The sequence below is a fragment of the Bombina bombina genome, chromosome 3, assembly GCF_027579735.1.
Source record: "Bombina bombina isolate aBomBom1 chromosome 3, aBomBom1.pri, whole genome shotgun sequence".
NCBI lineage: Eukaryota > Metazoa > Chordata > Amphibia > Anura > Bombinatoridae > Bombina > Bombina bombina.
In genome coordinates, this window is record NC_069501.1 from 310,957,281 (window position 1) to 310,974,786 (window position 17,506).

At 37.6% G+C, this 17,506-nt stretch overlaps 1 protein-coding gene across 1 annotated transcript in view; it reads left to right on the forward strand.

The window, feature by feature from the left end:
• PDK3 (pyruvate dehydrogenase kinase 3) overlaps positions 1-11,824 on the forward strand; it is a 301,385-nt gene extending 289,561 nt beyond the window's left edge. Inside the window, exon 11 of the mRNA XM_053706421.1 lies at positions 8,531-11,824. Within this exon, the coding sequence (XP_053562396.1) occupies positions 8,531-8,674 (144 nt within the window). The 3' untranslated portion in view covers positions 8,675-11,824. The remainder of the gene's footprint in view (positions 1-8,530) is intronic.
• Positions 11,825-17,506: the final 5,682 nt, after the last annotated feature.

Here is a 17,506-nt window from a genome sequence, read left to right on the forward strand (position 1 = left end):
AACCCAAAAAACTCATTAATATCAAAGCTGAATAGTTTTGGAAGTAGTTTTTAGTTTGTTTTTAGTTATAGCTATTTTAGGGGGATATCTGTGTGTGCAGGTGACTATTACTGTGCATAATTATTAGGCAACTTAACAAAAAACAAATATATACCCATTTCAATTATTTATTTTTACCAGTGAAACCAATATAACATCTCAACATTCACAAATATACATTTCTGACATTCAAAAACAAATCAGTGACCAATATAGCCACCTTTCTTTGCAAGGACACTCAAAAGCCTGCCATCCATGGATTCTGTCAGTGTTTTGATCTGTTCACCATCAACATTGCGTGCAACAGCAACCACAGCCTCCCAGACACTGTTCAGAGAGGTGTACTGTTTTCCCTCCTTGTAAATCTCACATTTGATGATGGACCACAGGTTCTCAATGGGGTTCAGATCAGGTGAACAAGGATGCCATGTCATTAGATTTTCTTCTTTTATACCCTTTCTTGCCAGCCATGCTGTGGAGTACTTGGACGCGTGTGATGGAGCATTGTCCTGCATGAAAATCATGTTTTTCTTGAAGGATGCAGACTTCTTCCTGTACCACTGCTTGAAGAAGGTGTCTTCCAGAAACTGGCAGTAGGACTGGGAGTTGAGCTTGACTCCATCCTCAACCCGAAAAGGCCCCACAAGCTCATCTTTGATGATACCAGCCCAAACCAGTACTCCACCTCCACCTTGCTGGCGTCTGAGTCGGACTGGAGCTCTCTGCCCTTTACCAATCCAGCCACGGGCCCATCCATCTGGCCCATCAAGACTCACTCTCATTTCATCAGTCCATAAAACCTTAGAAAAATCAGTCTTGAGATATTTCTTGGCCCAGTCTTGACGTTTCAGCTTGTGTGTCTTGTTCAGTGGTGGTCGTCTTTCAGCCTTTCTTACCTTGGCCATGTCTCTGAGTATTGCACACCTTGTGCTTTTGGGCACTCCAGTGATGTTGCAGCTCTGAAATAAGGCCAAACTGGTGGCAAGTGGCATCTTGGCAGCTGCACGCTTGACTTTTCTCAGTTCATGGGCAGTTATTTTGCACCTTGGTTTTTCCACACGCTTCTTGCGACCCTGTTGACTATTTTGAATGAAACGCTTGATTGTTCAATGATCACGCTTCAGAAGCTTTGCAATTTTAAGAGTGCTGCATCCCTCTGCAAGATATCTCACTATTTTTGACTTTTCTGAGCCTGTCAAATCCTTCTTTTGACCCATTTTGCCAAAGGAAAGGAAGTGGCCTTATAATTATGCACACCTGATATAGGCTGTTGATGTCATTAGACCACACCCCTTCTCATTACAGAGATGCACATCACCTAATATGCTTAATTGGTAGTAGGCTTTCGAGCCTATACAGCTTGGAGTAAGACAACATGCATAAAGAGGATGATGTGGTCAAAATACTAATTTGCCTAATAATTCTGCACTCCCTGTATGCACATTAAACAGTATCTTAAACCAAGTATATTCAAAAACACCCATCATTACTGTATTGTGTTATTATTATTACATTAATGGGTCTGTTAATTTGTTTAGAATATATTCAAGATCTAGACCTGGTTTGTTCAATTGAACTTCATAGTAATAAACTTCATAATAATATAGATAAATAAAGATATTATGGAATATATAGAGCATATAAAATTTCAGATAGCATCCATTTATAAGCAAATGGTTAGATTGATAAATAGGAGAAGGTTAGGAGAAAAAAGATATTCATAATTCCATAACAGTTCCCTCATTAATAATAGTGAAACACTTTGTTACTATTAATGTAGTATTTGCAACTGAATAGACAACATACGTGTCCTAAACTGCCATGTATCCTAGATTGTATAAAGGTGTACTCAATGCAGGGTCATTTTATATACAACGTATTTGCAAGGATTGAGAGCAAGGGGCATGATATCTATGATTGCTGTGTGTAGTGTCTTATCATAAAGATATAGGTGCAAGGGTTTGCTGAACCTAAACACCTAATTTTATTCAAACCATAGCTTACAGCCCATCCCTTAGATAGATATATGTAATCAGGTACTGGGGGATGAGAATGCAGAGATAGTTGTTATTGACTTAAGTTTTTATCCTTTCATTTTAGGCATATAATGATGCACGTCATTAAAGGACCCAGAGAGGGTGGGGGACAAGCTCAGTTCCAGTGGTTAATAAAATCATATTCAGAGTTCAGGCCCAATGGAACCTTGGTCTGAATTCTGAAAATCCAGTACATCTCCTGCCTGGATAAAACCTGGAACTTGTCCCCCCCCCCCCCCCCCACTCTGCCGAGCTTGGATTATTTTCAATAATCATCCATCTAAGGCTTGCACAATCTTTATCATGTGTGTTAACAAAATGGTTAACTAAGGGGGTGCTGCTTTTACCTACTGGTCGATAGATGTTCACGTATTCGTGAGCGCACCTCCCTTGTTGTTAACCCTATGTATTGTAGGTTGCAAACTGTACACCATAAAAGGTAGATACTATACAGGGAGTGCAGAATTATTAGGCAAATGAGTATTTTGACAACATCATCCTCTTTATGCATGTTGTCTTACTCCAAGCTGTATAGGCTCGAAAGCCTACTACCAATTAAGCATATTAGGTGATGTGCATCTCTGTAATGAGAAGGGGTGTGGTCTAATGACATCAACACCCTATATCAGGTGTGCATAATTATTAGGCAACTTCCTTTCCTTTGGCAAAATGGGTCAAAAGAAGGACTTGACAGGCTCAGAAAAGTCAAAAATAGTGAGATATCTTGCAGAGGGATGCAGCACTCTTAAAATTGCAAAGCTTCTGAAGCGTGATCATCGAACAATCAAGCGTTTCATTCAAAATAGTCAACAGGGTCGCAAGAAGCGTGTGGAAAAACCAAGGCGCAAAATAACTGCCCATGAACTGAGAAAAGTCAAGCGTGCAGCTGCTAGGATGCCACTTGCCACCAGTTTGGCCATATTTCAGAGCTGCAACATCACTGAAGTGCCCAAAAGCACAAGGTGTGCAATACTCAGAGACATGGCCAAGGTAAGAAAGGCTGAAAGACGACCACCACTGAACAAGACACACAAGCTGTAACGTCAAGACTGGGCCAAGAAATATCTCAAGACTGATTTTTCTAAGGTTTTATGGACTGATGAAATGAGAGTGAGTCTTGATGGGCCAGATGGATGGGCCCGTGGCTGGATTGGTAAAGGGCAGAGAGCTCCAGTCCGACTCAGACGCCAGCAAGGTGGAGGTGGAGTACTGGTTTGGGCTGGTATCATCAAAGATGAGCTTGTGGGGCCTTTTCGGGTTGAGGATGGAGTCAAGCTCAACTCCCAGTCCTACTGCCAGTTTCTGGAAGACACCTTCTTCAAGCAGTGGTACAGGAAGAAGTCTGCATCCTTCAAGAAAAACATGATTCTCATGCAGGACAATGCTCCATCACACGCGTCCAAGTACTCCACAGCGTGGCTGGCAAGAAAGGGTATAAAAGAAGAAAATCTAATGACATGGCCTCCTTGTTCACCTGATCTGAACCCCATTGAGAACCTGTGGTCCATCATCAAATGTGAGATTTACAAGGAGGGAAAACAGTACACCTCTCTGAACAGTGTCTGGGAGGCTGTGGTTGCTGCTGCACGCAATGTTGATGGTGAACAGATCAAAACACTGACAGAATCCATGGATAGCAGGCTTTTGAGTGTCCTTGCAAAGAAAGGTGGCTATATTATTCACTGATTTGTTTTTGTTTTGTTTTTGAATGTCAGAAATGTATATTTGTGAATGTTGAGATGTTATATTGGTTTCACTGATAAAAATAAATAATTGAAATGGGTATATATTTGTTTTTTGTTAAGTTGCCTAATAATTATGCACAGTAATAGTCACCTGCACACACAGATATCCCCCTAAAATAGCTATAACTAAAAACAAACTAAAAACTACTTCCAAAACTATTCAGCTTTGATATTAATGAGTTTTTTGGATTCATTGAGAACATGGTTGTTGTTCAATAATAAAATTAATCCTCAAAAATACAACTTGCCTAATAATTCTGCACTCCCTGTAGGTAGATCTACAATTCACACAGGTAGTCACTTCAAAAGTTTCCCCTGTGGTACAGGATTGAAAAGAGGAGCCTATGTGAACATGTTCACACGCTTTACATTGGGGGTTCCCACATCTATAGGTACCCCTATGCCTGAGCCAAGAAGATCGCGTGGATGAGGCAGGTTTTCTAAGCTGTGAAGGGGATAAAATGCTCCCCACAGATTTATTCCTCCTGTACGAAAACCTGCAGTCTTCACTGACTGCATCCACTAGACCATCATCAGCTGCAAGCAATCTGAAGTGCCCCCGGATTATGTTACAGTTTGTGTGATATTGTTCTGAATAATCCGTAACAAATGTCAATTTGCGTTTAGAATTACTGTTAGATTTTATGTGATCTGCCAAGAGAGAATCTCTGTTTATTCTGTCTACTTCAATCCTAGTTTTCTTAAGGACTTTGTTACTGTAACCCCTGTCCTTCAGTCTATCCTGCAGCACTTCAGCATGATGTTCATAATCTTTGGTTCGTGTACAATTTCTTTTAACGCGAATGAGTTCACCTGCCGAGGATGACAGCTCTTCGCATGTAAGATACTATTGCCTGAAATAGGCTTCCTGTACACTTCTTATGTAATCTCACCTGACTGCCAACCTCTAAGCTCAACATCCAGATAATTAATTTTCTGTTTGTTTGTTTCATGAGTAAAACGCAGATTGAAATCGTTCTGATCCAGGTATTTCACAAATTCATCTACTGGGTATTTCTCACTGTCCCAAACAAACAACAAATCGTCTATGAAACGATGGTATGTCTTAATCGCAGGCCGGAAGGTGTTACTATCTGCATAGATGTGGGACCGCTCCCACCAACCCATATATAGGTTGGCATAGGTGGGGGCGAACTTAGCGCCCATAGCAGTCCCACATCTCTGCAGATAGAAATCACCCTCAAATTGAAAATAGTTATGCGTCAGTAGGAATTCCGTAACCTCCAACACAAAGGCCCTGAAAGGCTCACTTTATGTCGTTTCATGAATTAGAAAGTATTCAATAGCCCTCAATCCTAAATGGTGGGGAATTGAGGAATACAATGCTGTGACATCTACAGTGAGCCACACAGAGTCGCGTGTCCACACAACTTGATCAATTATATTCAGAACATGTTTGGTATCTTTAATATAGCTAGGGAGGGCAATAACAAGTGGCTGCAATAAATCATCAAGCCACTCCGAAAGATGTTCTAGCATGGACCCTATTCCGCTAACTATTGGCCTACCCTGTATGTTTTCTATGGTTTTATGCACCTTGGGCAGGTGGTGGAATATTGGAATGATAGGATGTTTAACATATAAATATTGACAAGTATCATTGTCGATAAAACCTTCTTCCACAGCCCCATCCAAAAGGTGCATAAGTTGTCTCTGAAATGCATTCGTTGGGTCACCCCTAAGCTTTGTGTAGCTGTTGGTATCTTCCAATTGCCTCAAGACCTCAGCAATGTAGCTTGACCTATTCATGACGACCACAGAGCCCCCCTTGTCCGCCTGCTTTATGACAATATTCATATTGTCACTTAGTGATCTCATAGCTTGTTGTTCGTGTATGTTTAGGTTACTCTTCACAGGTTTTTTCGTGTGATTAAGTGTTCTTAAATCTGCCTCTACTCTTCTATAAAAGGTTTCTATAGTGTTTCCCCTGCTCTGAATGGGGTAGAAAGTGGAGGGATTTTTGTATTTCTTATGCAATGTGGTTTGATCATTTGCAAAATCAATCCCTGTCTCCTGTTCCAAACCCCTCAGGGCTAAGAGGTCACATATATCCTGGAAATGAAACCCTTGATATATATTAGAGATTGTTTGCCCTTGGGGTTGTTCTGTAGACATTTCTGAATTGTCCATTCTAAAGTGTTTACAGAGTGTTAAAATCAGCCAATCAGATTTTTCCTACCTTAATTCCGATTGGCTCATAGAATCCTATCAGCCAATCCGAATTCGAGGGACACCATTTTGGATGACATGATTTAAAGGCACCGCCATTCGTCGGGAAGTCGTCGGCCAGGATGGATGTTCTGCGTCGGAGGTCTTCAGGATGCTGCCGCTCCGCTCCGGATGGATGAAGATAGAAGATTCCACTTGAAGACTTCAATCGGATGGAAGACCTCTTCTGCCCCGCATGGATGAAGACTTCAACCGGATGGAGGACCTCTTCTGCCCCGCTTGGATGAAGAATTTGGCTCTGCTGAGTGAAGACGACTCAAGGCAGGGAGATCTTCAGGGGGTTAGTGTTAGGTTTTTTTAAGGGGGGGTTGGGTGGGTTTTAGAGTAGGGGTATGTGGGTGGTGGGTTGTAATGTTGGGGGGGTATTGTATTTTTATTTACAGGTAAAAGAGCTGATTACTTTGGGGCAATGCCCCGCAAAAAGCCCTTTTAAATGCTGGTAAAAGAGCTTATTACTTTGTAATTTAGGATAGGGTAGGGCATTTTATTATTTTGGGAGGCTTTTTTATTTTATTAGGGGGCTTAGATTAGGTGTAATTAATTTAAACTTCTTGTAAAAAATTTTTATTTTCTGTAACTTAGTGTTTGTTTGTTTTTGTACTATAGTTTAGTTTATTTAATTGTATTTTAGTTTAGATAATTGTAGGTAATTTATTTAATTAATTTATTGATAGTGTAGTGTTAGGTGTATTTGTAATTTAGGTTAGGTAATTTTGTAATTATTTTAACTAGGTAGCTATTAAATAGTTATTAACTATTTAATAGCTATTGTACCTAGTTAAAATAAATACAAAGTTGGCTGTAAAATAAATATAAATCCTAAAATAGCTACAATGTAACTATTAGTTATATTGTAGCTATATTAGGGTTTATTTTATAGGTAAGTATTTAGTTTTAAATAGGAATAATTTATTTAATGATAGTAAATTTATTTCGTTTAATTTAAATTATATTTAAGTTAGGGGGGTGTTAGGGTTAGACTTAGGTTTAGGGGTTAATAACTTTATTATAGTAGCAGCGACGTTGGGGGCGGGAGTTTAGGGGTTAATAATTGTAGGTAGGTGGTGGCGGAGGGCATATTGGGGGTTAATAAAATTTATTATAGTGTTTGCGAGGCGGTAGTGCGGCAGGTTTTGGGGTTAATACATTTATTATAGCGGCGGCGAGGTCCGGTCGGCAGATTATGGGGTTAATACGTGTGGGTAGGTGGCGGCGACGTGGTGGGGGGCAGATTAGGGGGTAATAAATATAATATAGGTGTCGGCGATGTTAGGGGCAGCAGATTAGGGGTTCATAGCTATAATGTAGGTGGCGGCGATGTTCGGTTGAAAGATTAGGGGTTAAAAAAATGTATTATAGGGTTTGCGATGTGGGGGGGCCTCGGTTTAGGGGTTAATAGGTAGTTTATGGGTGTTAGTGTACTTTGTAGCACTGTAGTTAAGAGCTTTATGTTCCGGCGTTAGCCCATAAAACTCTTAACTACTGACTTTTTTTTGCAGTTGGAGTCTTATCGGTAGAGGGTCACTTCTTCCAAGACTCGTAATACCAGCGTTAGGCAAATCCCATAGAAAAGATAGGATACGCAATTGACGTAAGGGGATCTGCGGTAGCCTCGAGTCGCGGAAAGAAAGTGAGCGGTAGACCCTTTCCTGCCTGACTCGTAATACCAGCGGGCATTAAAAAGCAGCGTTAGGACCCCTTAACGCTGCTTTTTAACCCTAACGCTGAACTCAACATCTAGGCGACTGTGTTTTTAGACACACACATATTTGTCCCGTCTAAATAGCTGTTAACAAAAGTGATTTCACTACTGAAAGATAGGTAAGGAAATAGCAGGATGAAGGCGTCAATTGCAATAAAATGCATTGACGTCATTAGGAAGCCATTGCTTTTTTGTGGTTAAATGTTGGCTGACTTTAATTTTGTGACTTCATTTAGTTTTCATTGTTTTTATTTCTGAATAGGGAATTGCATATTAGAAGTAACATAAATGCATCATATAATATCTACAGCACATTGATAGACATATATTCAGCAATTGCCTTAAAGGGACACTCAATCAAAATTAAACTTTTATTATTCAGATAGAGCATGCAATTTTACAACAACTTTCCAATTTACTTCCATTCACAAAATGTGCACAGTCTTTTTATATTAAAACTTCTTGAGTCACCAGCTCCCACTGAGCATGTGCAAGAATAAGTGTTTATGCATTTGTGAATGGCTGATGGCTGTCACATGGTACGTGTATGCATATCTGATTGGCTGATGGCTGTCACATGGTACAGGGGGAGTGGAAAAAGACATAACTTTTAAAATTGTCAGAAAAAAAATCTACTACTCATTTGAAGTTCAGACTAAGTGCTATTGCATTGTCTTGTTATCTTGCATTTGTTGATTATGCAAATCTACTGTGTTGACTGGTCCCTTAACTACACTATTCATTTTTTATAAATTCAGGCTGTTTCTGGTGACTCCTTTGAAAGACTTCCAGTGTTCAACAAGTCTGCATGGAGACATTACAAGAATGCAGCAGAAGCAGATGACTGGAGCAATCCGAGCAGGGAGCCAAGAGATGCTTCTAAATACAAAGCTAATAAGTAGAATGCAGCAGAATTCTATTGATGAGTGGCAGCAGGAGGTTGGAAGAAGAAATACACAGCTTGGCCACCGTTAGCTACTTGGTTTTTAGTGCATTTATATTAATATTTATGTTAAAAATGAAAGGGATTTAAAAACATGCTATGAGGCAATTATGTAAATATTTTTTTTTTTCATAGGCCTATATTCTCTAAAGCTCTCTGGGTTCCTGTAGCTTGCAACCCACAGAGACCCTCACTTAATTCATGGCACTTAAAAACTGTTTTAAACTAATACCAATGAAAATATGACATTGGTGGAACAGGTAAACATTTTATTTTATTATTGTATCATTTAAGAACATTTGTCTTGTATTGCTAGACAATCTAGCAATCACACTGCTGGTTCTTGCAAGCCTACATGTGAATGAGCCCTGCCGAGGTAAATGGGGACTCCTGCGGTAACTGAGAAAAATTAACAGGGCATTAAATACCTTGTACTTTTGTGTACAAAATGTACCTTGTCCTACACTCCAAAGAGAAGCCAAAAAAGTGAAATCTATAACCTAGTTTTTCAAAATGCAAAATATTGCCTACACTGGCTGCTTGATTTGTAGCTTACAGAATTTGCTTTTTGGCCTCATAGGGAGAATGGAACAAGCGTCATTTTTACACACAAAAGTAACACGTGATTAATCTCATTTTAAAACATAACTAAAGAGCACCATTGTTCAGTCCACTCACTTTATTTAGAATACATCACAAAATAACGGTGTACATTTGCATACATTATATTTTCAGATACGTGGTTTTATGCAAAATGCAAATTCTAAAGTGAAAAAAGGTCACTGAGAATTCTACTGTAATTTTCTATACTTCACATCCTGAAATTTAGGGAATGCCACTTAGTAATTCTGTCGGATCTCTTAGTTACAGGTTGCATTACCAGAGAAACAATTTAGGCGAGAACATAATACACAAATAATATGTATATTTGATGCTTCATTTAATTGGATATATATTTGTAAAATTTAACTGATAAAAATTTGCACTATATATTATATTCATTTATGAATTTAGATAGGAAACTTGTTACCTCTATTTTGGCTTGCTATTTTTATACTCTTAAATAATTTAGATGTTTGTGTTCCTTACTGCATTAGTACACACTGGTATAGTAACATAAAAATCTTTAAAAATCATTCCCACACTTATGGGATATTAGTTGTAAAAGTGAGCAGAAATTCATATTCAGTATATTTTTTAGGTAGTTTGTGTTATGTGGTGTGTATTTGTTCAGTATGTAAAACACCTTTTAATATATTTGTTTGATAGTAGGTTACAGAACAGCTTGTAGCAATATATTACTACTTTTTTTTTTTACCTGGCTGTTTCTAAAAGTATAAAAACACTCCCATGTAACCTCCTTTCTTAAGTAATGTTTAACTTAATTTATTCCTAAAAGCTTAGTGCTTTTTTTTGTTATCATTTTACATCAGTTCACGAATAACCATACCAAGCCATATTTAACCTTTATTTAGAAATAAACTTTATATTCTCCATTAAAGATGTATGACATGTTGACTGACAGATGAAATTAGATGATGCCCACATAGAATGTTAATGTGAATTTATGAAAATAATATGAAGACATATGATTGCTTACTAGTTCAGATAACATATGCGTGTGATTTATTTTCACTTTTTACATTTTGAAATTGAGTTAGAACCATTCTTTTTAATGGATATTAAACAAAATAAAAAAAAGAATTGCCATGAATATGAAAAAGCTTATTTAAACATGAAAAAATATATATTTTTTGTATGAAAAAAAATGTATTTGAAAACTAACAGGAAATGCCTGTTTGTGCACAATTAAACCCTGAGAACAGACTGGCTGATATAGACAATTTGCATAACTTCATTATTGGGCAATGACACAATCCAAGCATAAAGAAAAATATTTTATTTTAAGTACAGGAATATACATTAAGCAATAAAACGAGTACATTATAAAATCCTCACTTTTAGATACAGTAATAAAAAAAAAACAACTTCAATTTTCTTTTAAGTAAATCTTTTTTAGTTTATTTTTTCTGGCTTTTAATACTATAGTTTAACTTGAAAGTCTTGCTTTTTAATTTGGAGTCACATCAGTAGCCTACATGTTTTTTTGACAAGACACATTTTACTGAAAAGATTAGCCTGTCAAATGTCAGTTTTGTTGTTTACTGGCATGCACTTTCAAGCTAATGTACATTTGCAAGAGAGGTGCATTTCCCCCAAATTATTGGCAACACTATTAGGAGTAATTTGTAAAACTCCATACTTTACTTTAAAAGCAATGCTTCTGGCTTGCCAAAACACATTGCCTCATGGAAAATACATGCTAGAATTGACAAATATTTATGCCCACCTTAAAGCATAATATATGCAATTAGATTTTATTTATATGAAGCTAAATTACCTTCCATAGTAAAGGACATTAACCTTGTTTGCTTTTACCTGTAGATTATTTAACTCCTACACTGCCAAAGAAGCTTTCAGTGCATTTTTAGGTACAACCTATACATTTTAAATCTAATTTAAGTTGGTTAAACTAGTAGCATTAATACCATGCTCATCAGTGAACCTAGGCCAGGTCTGTACACAAATGCTTTCTTCTGTAAACTGCAGTGGGTAAATGCAATGTTGTTTTATGCGTCTCCAGAAACCTTTTTACTTTGAGTTAATCAAAATTAAATGTATAGATAAATGTTGTAATGTCTTGGCATTCTGAAAACGCTATTATAATCTACAATCTTGTGCACTCAACTTTTACTGTTCTTTTTGCTTAGAAGATTTGGATGACATTTGAAAGTGCAATATATATATATATATATATATATATATATATATATATATATATATATATATATATATATATATATATATATATATGTACGTGTTTGTATTTTCACCCTTTTTAAACTATTTAATGGTTCTAACTATTTAAAGCCCACATGATACTAGCAATACTCGTTTACTTTTTTATTTTCCTATTTCTTTGATTTGTTGTGCTGGAAAAAATGTATTATTTATATTGTTAATTGTATGACTTAGCTGCTGTTTCTTATTTGGAAATTGTGTGTTATACCACTTCAGGAAACAAAAAAAATAAAATATTTTTTTATAATGGCATATTTCTTTTTTGTACATACTCAAAATCAAATTCCAGAACAGCTAGGTTTTTTGCCTTGTAGTAAGTAGAAACTCTGGGAAAGTCTTCGAGTTTCTAACTTATCCAATATAAACCCTTACCCTCATTGCCATCTGAGGCCAGCCGTCCCAAAGATTCATAATCTTCCCCCTACCAGAAGAAGATCTGGATTGGGGACCACACCTTCATGAAGATTTTGAAGAGGAGGAAGTATTTTAGACTGTTTGGAGTTCTAAGAAGATCTGGAAAATTCCTCTTTCTTTGAAGAAGCAGACTTTTAGTTCCTTGATTGACAAAAGGAACAAAAATGACTAAATGTTGTATTCTTTCCCTTAGACTTTTTGTCCTGAGGGAGAAAGGCACCCTTTTCTCTAGTCACAGTAAAAATTATAGCCTTAAACCAGGCCCAGAACAGATAATGCCATATTGTTGGCATTAATCTTGACTATATCCATAATTGCATCACAAATTATGGCATTAGCAGATCTTATAAATTTTAATTTATGTTCAAAATCTTCCTTTACAGAAAAGAGAGGGGGAGAAAGAGCAAAAGAGAGGGGAAGATTTTCAAAGTAAGTTGAAATTTATAAGATCTGCTAATGCCATAATTTGTGATGCAATTATGCCAACAATATGGCATTATCTGTTCTGGGCCTGGTTTAGAGGCTATAATTTATACTGTGACTAGAGAAAAGGGTGCCTTTCTCCCTCAGGACAAAAAGTCTAAGGGAAAGAATACAACATTTAGTCATTTTTGTTCCTTTTGTCAATCAAGGAACTAAAAGTCTGCTTCTTCACAGGAACAGGAATTTTCCAAATCTTCTTAGAACTCCAAACAGTCTAAAATACTTCCTCCTCTTCAAAATCTTCATGAAGGTGTGGTCCCCAATCCAGATCTTCTTCTGGTAGGGGGCAGATTATGAATCTTTGGGACGGCTGGCCTCAGTCTGTTCAGTATCCTTAGTTACCGTGGGGTACATAAAATGCTTCAAATCACAACTCCCTGAGGAAGGTTTCTTCTGTCTCATGTTCCAAAGCACCCTATGAAGGCAAATGCCTCCATTCAATATGTAGCAGAACTGAAACTCATGGGGCTAATAGTTCCAGTACCTGTGTTAGAACAAGGCCAAGGTTTTTGCTCAAACCTTTTTATTGTTCCAAGAAAAAGTGGACTTAGAGGCCTTTTCTAGATTAAAAACCTCCAAACAAGTTTCTCAGGGTTCTTATTTTCAAGATCGAAAAATTCAGACTATTCTCCCTCTGGTACAGCAAGGTAAATATATGTTCACTATAGATTTGAAGGATGCTTACCTTCACATTCCTTTCCACAAGGAACACTACCACTTTTTATGGTTTGCCTTTCAGGACAAGCACTTTCAGTTTGTTGGTCTTCCTGTTGGTCCAGCTACAGCACCCAGAATTGTTAACAAAGTTCTGGGAACTCTTCAGTCTATAATAAGGGCTCAAGGCCTTCAAGTGGCTCCATACCTGTACAATATCTTGGTTCAGGTTCCATCTTTAGCTGTAGCTCATACAAACAAACTTTTCAGCTTCTGTCTTGGAATGTAGTATTGTCTCTTTTAGCAATATATTCTGCCAGAAGAAATTCTCAGTTATCAGCACATTTTTGCGAGTCTCCTTATCTGGTACCAAGAATAGGCAGTGTTAATGACTAAATTTGTCTTTTTACTGAAGGTGGTTTATTCTAATACCATCATTCGGGAATTTTAGACAATCCTCTAATTTGTTTCTTGATTTATCAGGTCAAGGCAAAGGCCAAAAGGCCTTAGCTGTTACTTAAGCTTTTTGTCTAAAATTGTTGATTCCAAAAACTAACTTGAAGGTGGAAAATTCTCGCCCAAAATGCATTATAGGACCATTCTACCAGATTAGTTTCCACTTTCTTGGTTTTCAAAAATGAGGCTTCTATTAAACAAATTTTCATGGCAGCAACATGGTCATCCTTACATATATTTACTTAATTCTACCATTTTCATGTTTTTGCTTCTTCTGATGCAGCTTTTGGTAGGAAAGTTCTCCAGACAGCAGTGTCTGGAAATTAGGTGCCTGCCTTAAAAAAAAAAAGAAAAAAAAAAGGCCCCTCCCATAATTACTGGTGGACACCACAGCTTGGGTATTACAAGTATTCCTAGGAGTAATGACTTGTGGACACTTACCCCCTTATGAAAAAACTTATACTTACCTGAAATTATTTTTTTCTAATGGCCCACAAGATCAACCTATTTTCTCCAGTTTTACATTTGTTTTTGTGGCAGTTCTAGATTGCACTTATTGTTTCCTGCATTGTCCTTTCCTACCTTGATACTTCTACTTGCTTGTCTATACGTAAGACTAGCATACCACAGAAGTGGGAGGGATTAAGTTCTCTTGGTTCTTTGGGAATTATCACCTCCTCCTAGTGGCCAGGAGTTGAATCTGATGAGTAATGGTTCATGGACTCTTACCACCTTAAAATACATTAATTTATCAGGTAAGCATAATGTTTGTGCCTACATGGAAAATATGGACATCCTAGCTTACGATTCATATTATATGTAGACAAGTCATTTAGGGTAAAGACATCCTGCTGAATCATTTCAATTTACTCATTTCATCCCAATCTGCTTCAGAAGTGTTGATTCCACCTTGCAGTTCACATTATCTCAGACACGCAAACTGTTATTCAAGGAGGAGCATCCCAACTGTAGAAAAGTTTCACATACTTGAGCCATTTATCTCTAATGAGGTTTGAAAACCAAAGAGTGAGCACTAATAATCTAAATATTCTAGTCTTATGGGATGAAATATACTTCTACACTAGATGAAACATGCATCTCCTTTTTTGGATTTAGAAATAAGGAAGGAACAAATAGGTCTTTAAATACAAAGCTTTATAGAAAAGAAACATTTACTAATAGTCTCCTACAGTGGGATAGCTTTCACCCTAAAAGTCAAAAGATTGGCATCCCCAATGGACAATACCTACGAGCAAGACGTAATTGCAGTACAGAGGCAGACTTTGAATCTGAGGCAAGTGAACTAAGGCGAAGATTCAAAGAAAGGGGCTATCCAGGTAGATGCCTAAAAAAAGCTTATCAGAGAGTGAAATCTCTAGATAGATCATCTTTGTTGATTAATCAGCATACAACGAAAAATACACAGACAGCAGAATTACAACCTATGAGAATAATAGGCACTTTTGATGATAAAAACACCGCCATTAGGAATATCTTCCAAAGACACTGGCATGTGCTCCAGGAAGATGAAGATTTCTTAGAGGTGATTACTGAGAAGCCAATGATAACCCGTAGAAGATCAAAGAATATGAAAGATATCTTGACTAATAGCCATTATTAACACAAAAAAAACAAGAACTTGGTTACAAGAAACCAAAGGTTTCTATAAATGTGGTCGGTGTCAGGCCTGTAAAAATATGGCCCCTACAAAAATCTTCACACATCCAAAAACAGATAACAAATATACAATTTTTGAGTTCTTAAACTGTCGATCACAACGTGTGATTTATGTGGCTATGTGCAACTGTCCTCGGATATATGTTGGCGAAACCTCTAGAGAGCTACGTACTAGAGTATTAGAACATATAGGCGACATTAAATGGAATCGTAGTGTGTCTATAGCCCAACATATGAATACTGTAAGGACATAAATATGAGATTTTTTTTCTTTGCAATTGAGCAACTAAAACAGCCCACATTTTTAATCAAGTAGGTAATTTAACATAATCATTTAGCAAGCATTTAGATGAATGTAATAGGTACAAGTATTGGGTTTTAAAAATTAAGATCACCCCAATTAAGGATTTCCAGCAGCAGACATTTGAGCGATGAGCAGCAGACTGTTGTTAACTGACAGTCATCAATCTCGCTGCTTATCGGCTTCTTCGCAGCTTTCTTGCTAGCCTGTCACTAAGCACCCAAACTAACTATACTGTTTTACCCCCTAAACCGCCGCTCCCGGAGCCCCCCGCACCAAAATAAAGTTATTACCCCCTAAACCGCCGCTCCTGGACCCCGCCGCAACTATAATAAATGTATTAACCCCTAAACCGCCGCTCCCGGACCCCGCCGCCACCTATATTAAACTTATTAACCCCTATCCTGCCCCCCTATACCGCCACCACCTATATTCAAGTTATTAACCCCTATCCTGCAGATCCCGGACCCCGCCGCAACTAAATGAATTGTTTAACCCCTAAACCGCCGCACTCGGAGCCCACCGCGACCTATATTAAAGTTATTAACCCCTATCCTGCCCCCCACTACACCGCCGCCACCTACATTAAACTCATTAACCCCTAAACTGCCGCTCCCGGACCCCGCTGCAACTAAATTAAATGTTTAACCCCTAAACCGCCGCTCCCGGACCCCGCCGCCACCTATATTAAACTTATTAACCCCTATCCTGACCCCCTATACCGCCGCCACCTATATAAAACTTATTAACCCCTAAACCTAAGTCTAACACTAACACCCCCCTAACTTTAATATTATTTTAATAAATCTAAATAAAACTTACTATTATTAACTAAATTATTCCTATTTAAAAATAAATACTTACCTATAAAATAAACCCTAAGATAGCTACAATATAACTAATAATTATATTGTAGCTATTTTAGGATTTATTTTTATTTTACAGGCAACTTTGTATTTATTTTAACTAGATACAATAGTTATTAAATAGTTATTAACTATTTAATAACTACCTAGCTAAAATACTTACAAAATTACCTGTAAAATAAATCCTAACCTTAGTTACAATTAAACCTAACACTACACTATCATTAAATTAATTAAATAAATTAACTACAATTACCTAAAATTAAATTAAATTAAATCAACTAAACTATAGTACAAAAACAAACAACACTAAATTACAGAAAATAAAAAATAATTACAAGAAGTTTAAACTAATTACACCTAATCTAAGCCCCCTAATAAAATAATAAAGCCCCCCAAAATAAAAAAATGCCCTACCCTATTCTAAATTACAAACTAACCAGCTCTTTTACCAGCCCTTAAAAGGGCTTTTTGCGGGGCATTGCCCCAAAGTAATCAGCTCTTTTACCTGTAAACAAAATACAAACCCCCCCAACATTAAAACCCACCACCCACATACCCCTAATCTAACCCACCCAAACCCCCCTTAAAAAAACCTAACACTAACCCCCTGAAGATCACCCTACCTTGAGCCGTCTTCACCCAACCGGGCCGAAATCTTCATCCAAGTGGCGCAGAAGAGGTCCTCCATCCAGCAGAAGTCTTTATCCAGGTGGCGTCTTCAATCTTCATCCATCCGGAGCGGAGCAGAGCGGAGCCATCTTCCAAGGAGCCGACGCGGAGCCATCCTTTTCAACCGACGACGAATGACGGTTTCTTTAAATGACGTCATCCAAGATGGCATCCCTCGAATTCCGATTGGCTGATAGGATTCTATCAGCCAATCAGGATTAAGGTAGGAAAAATCTGATTGGCTGATTCAATCAGCCAATCAGTTTGAAGTTCAATCCGATTGGCTGATCCAATCAGCCAATCGGATTGAGCTTGCATTCTAGTGGCTGTTCCGATCAGCCAATAGACTGCAAGCTCAATCCGATTGGTCCAGCGGATCGTAGGTTACGTCACTATATTCTACTTT